This window comes from Phaethon lepturus, unplaced genomic scaffold, assembly GCF_000687285.1.
Source record: "Phaethon lepturus isolate BGI_N335 unplaced genomic scaffold, ASM68728v1 C14063769, whole genome shotgun sequence".
NCBI lineage: Eukaryota > Metazoa > Chordata > Aves > Phaethontiformes > Phaethontidae > Phaethon > Phaethon lepturus.
Window position 1 is genome coordinate 1 of NW_010576272.1, and position 8,113 is coordinate 8,113.

Genomic DNA, 8,113 nt, shown 5'->3' on the forward strand with positions numbered 1-8,113 from the left:
CCTCCCGCCCGGCGGGCAGCGGCGCTGCCGCCAGCCCCGTCGTCAGTGCAATAGAACAAGCGCTCGGTGAGCAAAGCAGCGGCGCGGCAGCATACGGGCCGGGGCACCACCCCGCAGAGAAGTACCTGACACTGGTGCCAGCGCCTCGCAGCAGCCTCCTCTCTAGCTGCTCCCTTCCCCAGTGAAACTGTTGTCCCAAATACCTTCGACAAAAAGGCTGCCGAGCTAAGCCGTCTCAAACATCCTTACTGCAGCTGACATAAATCTGAGCAAAATCTTGGGAATTCCCATCTCCAAAAAAAGAGAGAGAAGCTGCTGACTTTTGATTTGGTCCAGCGTTTTAAACCAGAAGATGTGCAAAGCAGACAGTGCTGCATTCATTGAGGATAACTGTGGCACATAAACAAAACGAGGAGACAAAAGTTAGAGTCTATGCATTAAAAAAGGGGGGGAAAAAAAAAAGGACAGGGGAGCTGCTGCTCTGGGTTAGAAATGCAGCAGCAGCGTCTGAGAGCCGGTGAAGTGCGAGCAGCTGCAGCAGCACCACGCTCCAGCAATCCCCTGAAAAGGCAGAAGCACCTCTTGGACAGGAGCCACAAGGCCACATCAGCGTGCTGAACCTCACCCCAGAGCTGAGACGGTGTTTCTTGAAAAGCACAGCATTTCACTATTTGAATGCCCTCAGTTTTGTAAGGCTGCCGCACTGTAATTTTAACACCCAGGCTCCCAGACAGACAGGCAAAGCCCAGCTGAGGGACGCAACCACTTCAGGATTTTGAGGTTTTGTTGTTTTAATGTGAAAGGTAAGAACAGCCACCAAGTGGCTGCTGCTCAGCTCATTAAATGATGAGCATCCGCCATCGCTGTAATGATGAACTCGGGTCTGAAGTGACTCACCTTGTTTTGATTGCTCCACAATGCACAGAAAATGAACGTGTAAATATTTTAATCAGTTCTTCAGTCAAATACTCTGCAGGATTACTTTTGCCATGAGCAGCCATCTCTGCTGTGGGCTGCAGCTCAAATCCAACACATTCTATTGGTTCACTTTATTCTTAATAAAAAGGTGGGATTAAATCAAACAGTCCAGAGTCATACACAGTTACGATCCAATTAATGCTCGCTATTTGGTCTGCCGCGTTGAATGCGTTCATTATGTGCAAATCCGTTCTACAGAGGTGAATGCAAATTGTTATGCAGAATATAATGAGCCAGTACAGAGTCAGCCTGCCCCGTGCAAACTGCCTCACAGGCGAACTCTGGCTCTTCCTTCACCCAGATATGCTCTACGCCCTCGACTCCACAGCTGAGGAGTTTTAATGGGTCTTGAGACAAATTTCACCTTGGTCTACATGAGAGGAGAGTCACTAGCAGCAACACTTTCAGGGCACCAGCAAAATATTTCTTAAAAGCGCTAGTATTTCCCTATATACAGTCACTTCTGTAGAAATCAAGCACCCACGCAACAGGAAGTACACATACATTATAAGCTTATAAACAGAACATCATCCAGTTCCAAGCAATGGTACTTGGTCAGGATGGTGCTGACAAGTACAAAAAGAATTAAAATGCAGCTTGTAGAACATCAGGATGGACACCGTCATTTGAACCTTTTTAAAGAAACAACCTGAGTAGGCAACAGCAAACAACAGATACCACTAAGGCACATTCAACAAATTCTGAGTCTTCAAAAACACTTCCAAGGCGATGCTCCAAGGGCCTTTCACTGCCAACTCAATCAGGCGCATCTTGATGATAGAAGGAAGCTGAGTATTTTAATTTGTCACTTGTTGACAAAGGACTGTGGTCCCAAGGACCTGAATGCCTATTCCCGCAGAGGCACGTACATGTCTCATCGGAATAACTGGTTTGAAGTCATTAAATAAGTTTATTTTCCTTAGGATTTGTCAAAAAATCAGGTTCATCTTTGTCAATTCATGCTTTAAATATTAAAATTATTTCAGCGTGTGATTGTGTTTCCTGGCTCAAAATTCCTTTTACTAACAATAAAAACCCTTGTTAACACAAGCCTGCTATTTTCAGTGTTGTAACTACCTCCATAGTTCTGACCTTTCAACCTGATTAGAGGAAGAAATGTTCTCAGTTTCAAAAACGAAGCCATATCACCAACAACTTCCTTGTCCGCTGTACTGGTGAGGTCGTGATAAGGTAACTATGTTTTCTCTTCCTTGATTTCTTCAGGCAAGATTTCTAAATATTAAAGGTGAAGCAAAGGTTAATTTTAAGGTTGCCTCATACTCACCTCTACATTTGGGTTCACAGTTTTATGGTATCAACATACCCAATTTAAAGTAAAAAATTGCCCTTGGCCAGAAAAGTCATTTTATATTACAGCAAAACCAGGCTCCAGGGAGAAATGAAGCAGAAAATAATTTATCTGTTCCCGGAGAAACGTACAGTCTAAATTAGCAGAGATTCCTTTATATTGGCTCTCTCTTGATAAACACAGCAATACAGATGCCAAGCTGAGAGTGTCAGGATATTTCAAGATAGCCTCTTTTTTTCCCCCTACATTACTACTACTTAGTGCTCATGCCAGTAATGCTCAGGAGCTGCCCAATACTTTTAAGAGTCTATATGGGACCCATATTATAAGGGCACAGAATTTCAGTATCATGCTGAAACCATAATTCACCTAAGAGTTCAAATCAGACTGGTAACATCTTGTCTGTATTTTAAAGATGAACGAAATGAGAAACACTTTTACAAGCACAGATCATGCCTGAGAAGCATCATGCCCGTCACAGAAGAAAAGACAATTCAAGAGCTCTCACTTTTAAGGTTCAGAACATGCAGAATACCTCCACAGCTCTCAAAAACATCACTCTCCTGTTCTTGTGAAACTACAGCTAAATGGACTTACCTTAAATGGGCCACATCTCTGATTTTGGGAAACAGCTCATTACAAAAATACAAAAACTTCTCTGTGAATTCATCCAAGCAAATTTCACTACAGTCCACAAAGAAACATGCAGCGATAGTTTGCTGAATTATAGACACCTTTGGAGAACACTGGACAGGATCTTACTATGCTGATCAGATCCACAAGAAAAATGAACATTTAGAGATCAGTTTTACCTAATGCCATACTCTGAAAGTTTCACACTGTTTAAGTCAATTGCAGATGTGAGGTGCACACAGCAAGGAGCTGAAGGAAATATTTGCAATATCCCATCATAACTGCCAGAAAGATGGAATCTGCAGTAGGTTCCTTATAATTTGGGAACAAAATTAAAAAAGGCAAGGTAAAGTGTCTGGTGCAATGAGTTGCTCTGATTCCAGTTCAGCTACATCAGCTGTAGAGCGAAACTACCTGCAGGGTCTGTAAGTTGTTTCACGATAAGCAAAGAAGTCTTCGTCATTTTTTGGCAAGTGATGTCTCATCTAATAAAACTGATTTACTCAGATCATTTGGAACCTCTCACAAAGTACACATACACTGAGCTATGCAAAATTTAAAATCTAAGATCTACAAAGACTGTGATTGTGCAGAACATGTTCCTCAACACTGTGGTTTTCCTCCTGAGCTCAGTTAAATCATATTGTATTCAGAGAAGGACACAGCTCAACTTAGAGCATGGACTGATACCAAGGGGAAAAAAAAAAAAAGTATTTCTACATATAAGCGCCTGATATGTGTTTTAAGTTCACCATGAAGTAGGTAAACAGTAAAATCTTACGTGACTTAATCACTTTTCACCTTACAATTGCTGTTTAAGAATAAAAATTTAAAGAAACAGAAGTTTTAACACCTATTTTTTGGCAAATAGTTGTAAGTAATGTAATGCAAAAATAACCACTGATGTGGTTGGAAATACACTATGAGAATCTATTTTCCCCAAAGGCAGTTTGGTTCTTCTCGGTTACATCTTATTTTCAACAGCATTAAATGCCTTATCATGTTCTTACTTCTACAAGAAAAATAAAGCCATGCTCAGAGCAAAAAAAGTCTCATACAGAAAAATTTAAGTCCACCTCCCCCTTTTGGTTTGCAGGGCCTGTGACCATCAGAGAAGAAGAAATTGAGTCACCAGTGTTGCAGAGCTCACACACAGAAACTGCATGAACCCCAGTGGAAAATTATTTAGCCAGGTTGCTGCAATTTCTTCAGCAAATGAGCCCTCTGCTACATCCACTTCCACAGTGGTTTGTAATTCAAGACATATTTCAAACGGTATAAATATGATTCTCCCCTGAATCAGCATGAAATGTGCTTATTGCATTAATAATTTTTTTAAAATACCTTAATATATAAGATTATTACACTGAGGTTAAGCTGTGGGACATCCCTTAAATCCTCCCTGTTCATAGCAGCAGCGTCTGAGCACATCTAAGCATCCATGGCCAAAACGACCAGGGAGGCAAGAGCCCGGGGGAGCCCCGGCCGCCGTTACCACCCCTCCGCCGTGGCAGCAACACGGATTGCACAAACACTTTTCGTTTCAAGGCTTCTCTCTGCAAAACTGGAACTCCAGCAGCTGGTTTTGTGCTGAAGCAGATAAAAAGAGCACGTATCACCTGATTCATTGGCTTCAAATAAGGGCAGTCACTTACAGCTGAAGAAGCAACCGCATTTTAAACCGTTCCAGCTATTTCTGCAGCATTCACCTCACAAAAGCACCCATGGCTCTATGATGTGCGGCTTGCAGTTATGTTACTCAAGACTGAAGTCAGATATTCTATTAACAACTCATTAGAGCTCCTGAGGTATTATATGATAATAAGACTGGGATAAATTCTTGACACTGAAATTGTTCTCAACTTGAGTTTGAATTCCTGGGAGAAGTAAGATCTTAATAAAAAGTTCCAACTATTCTAGGCACGTGGATAATTCTATCTATAGAGTCATTATGGTAGAGTATTCTGCATGGCATAGTGATTTGTGCCAGGAAAACAGAGAGCTAATTGCCCTGCAAGCATGTGATGCACAGATAATCTGGAATCGATGCATACAGAGAAAGAGATTACCTTCAACAGCATTGCTTTTTCCTTGTCTCCAACCACTTCAACTGAGTCCAGAACGCAGCGGGGTGACAGACTGCAATGCCACTTGCATACTACATATTAAATATGCATTTAAAGAAATAGTCTGCTTTTTGCAGCTGCCCTTCTCATGGCTTGTAAAACACTAGGAAGGTGTTACTAAAATCCATCCCTCTGTAATGGAATGATGTAGTTCCTTGACCAAGGAAGTACCAAATAAACGGACAACGGCTTTGATGGCAGCTGAAGGGACTGGCTCAAAGCATCTCCACCAGCCCTGTTTAAGGTCTGACACTGATCCTTTAATGAGATCAGACCACCAATTTTTCATTTGTAGGCAAATCTCACCTATTGAAGAGGCATTGAAATCTGTGTGTTTTTGAGGTTAAGGCAAGGCAGATAAGGCAGCTTGAAGATCCTTCTGGATTTAGCAGGCCCTGTTCAGGACACAGATTTAGTTCTAAATAGAAAATGCAAGAAGAGGGCTGCCCTCAGGCTAAACTGACCAGAGGAGGATCACCAGCTTCAACCAGATCTACTCAGTGAGCTCCAAAGTCCTTCTGAAATCGTGTCCCATGAATATCCCCCCAAAGTTAACTCCCAGCCCACAGAAGTTACTCAATCCAGGAAGGCAGACTGCTTCCTGGTCAGCCCGAATGCCACCTTAGGTACATAAACACCAGGAAGTGGACAGGCTGCTCCGCTCCCTTTGGCCAGCTGGCAGGCACTGACTACAAGCAGACGTGGTAGGTTTTTCCCAAGAGACACTGATGCAGAAGCATGCTTAAATCCCCAAACATAAGAAGATAGACAGTCCATAGCAAAACCTGATTTTACAAATCAAAGCAGAGCAAATGAACCATTTTTTTATTCACATCCCTTATTCAGCGAAAGGAGTTCACAGACATAGCACCTTGAAAAAGTTTAGTGTGCTGTTAGCATTACAATAGTTTTCATTCAATCATGTCAAAGTACAGGCCACAGCTTTCGCTCCCAGTTTCCACAGCATCAGCTCTGGGGAGCAAGAATGCAAGTTTGCTTTTTGACTAAAAACTTAGCTCCATTCATTTCAGTAAATATATACCTGAAACACCTTGTTATGATTTCGGAAGCAAAATCATTAAGTTAAAAATGAAAAATTACCACAAGAACACTACAAATTAAGAAAATAAAAAGATTTATATATTTTTTTAATAAAAATCTGTCCTGTCAGATATATTTAGCACTTCAGAATTAACAGTCATTTCTGGGCATCATCATCATATCCCATTACCACTCGACCCCTACATTCAAGAACACATTAGCTGATCCCATGCTTTTGTGACCAACTCCTATTAAAGCTTTCATCCTTCATAGCTTTTACCAGCCAGTCCCTCTCGTTCTCCTCATCAGAGTCACTCATATCGCTGGAATCGGCAGCCAGGAGACGAGAATAATTAATTCTTTTCTGCCGTGGCAATTTAGACTGGACTATTAAGAGCACGAGGAGCCACAGCACCAGGCACACGCAGCATGCCCTGTACAAAACTGCCAGGCCAAAGTGCTTCACAACAAAACCCCCTGCAAAACTGCCCAGGCTTGCTCCTCCACCGTAGCAGAGGCCCTGGAGAACAGCGTGCAGGGACCTCTCCATGCCTGGGGTGGCTATGTCATCCACTGTCATGTTAACCACCCACCACAAAGCACCATTGCTGAAGGCAGATAAAATCTGGATGAGCAGAACTGACCACGCAGTCCACAAGAAAGAGTAGCACAGAAGCTGTACTGCCAGGAGGCTTAGACTGACTGCAATGATTTTGCTCCTCGAGAAAGTCCTCAGCAACTTCCCTTTGAAGAAATACAGTAAAATTTCAGAAAGTAGCCCAACGGCCACAGACAGCCCCATGTACAGCTCACTGCTGCCTCGGTCCTGCATCTGCCAGAAGAGAAAGTTGTGCACCGCAGACCCAGCAGCACCGGTGAGGAAGACGGTGATGGCGTACAGGATTGCTCGGCCGTCACTCCACAGGAGGGACAGGGCTTTGGTGGTTTTGTTAACACAGTCATTTTTTTGGGGAACGTGGATGGGAAAAAAGACACTGACAAGCAACGAGAGCATTATCAGGAGAGCATAGCCATAGAAATGGACAGCAAGGCGCGTGATTGTGCTGCTGAGGAAGCAATTCAGTTGATCCACAAATACAGCAATGCCACAGGCACCTACAGATGCACCCAGGTAACTCCAAATCCACAGCTTGCCATATCTGTCAGTCGAGTCAATGAAGTCAAGATATTCATAGAGATTCTCATCCACTGTCCATTCGAGAGAAGTAGCCAACAGCTCCCAAAGCACGACAGCACCCAGTACCATAAGAAAAATCTGATGCTCTCTGTCCTGAAAGATGTTTTTCACTGCCTTGAAGCTGACATCCTGAGCATCTTTCCAGTGGTCTGAAAGGTTTCCAGACACGTAAGCACCTCCAATGGTAGGAAGAGTTGTTTTAAACATAGAGAGCTCAGTACTTTCAGTAGCGTAAAGGCTTTCTTCAGCATTATCAGCAAGATCTATCACAGCAGAACCCAGACTGCTCATTTCCTTCTCAAGTCCATGTAAGGGAGGTCTGTAGGGAGCCGGCATTTCTGGTTCTCCTGTCTCCCAGTTAACTGCTTTCATGGAAGTTGTCCAGCCAGAGGGACCATGAGAGTAGCCACTTGTCTTTGTATCACTTTTACCAATCCCTTTGCCTTTTTTCTCATGCGTATCTGCCAGGCCAAATAAACCCTGGAAAGCTGCACTGGTTAGCGTTGGTTTTCTGCTCGCCATTAAAACATCAGCAGTCGTTTTCACCATTTCTTTCGACACAGCTTTTGCACTCGTAATAGCACTCGTGCTTAAAACACTGTGGCTGCTCACGCCCGGAGCGGGTCCCATGGCGGCGGCCCCTCGATTACCCAGCTGCTGGCTGGCGTTACAGTACGTGTACCCCGCGTCCCCACCGGCGGCGGGAATGAGGGTGAGCAGCAGGCTGGCCCCCGCCGAGCCCAGCAAGGAGCCGGCAACCAGAAGGCGCCGCTTCCTGCGGCCCTTGGGGCTGCGGGAGCAGAGGGGAGCCCAGAGGGCTGCCGCCAG

The 8,113-nt window shown here is 43.9% G+C and overlaps 1 protein-coding gene across 1 annotated transcript; it reads right to left on the minus strand.

The window, feature by feature from the left end:
* Nucleotides 1-6,304: 6,304 nt before the first annotated feature.
* On the minus strand, nucleotides 6,305-8,110 carry MFSD6L (major facilitator superfamily domain containing 6-like; the record flags this gene model as incomplete). Its single annotated transcript, XM_010295679.1, has 1 exon — nucleotides 6,305-8,110. A coding segment is annotated over one exon (1,806 nt), but the record flags the coding sequence as incomplete, so codon positions are not given.
* Nucleotides 8,111-8,113: the final 3 nt, after the last annotated feature.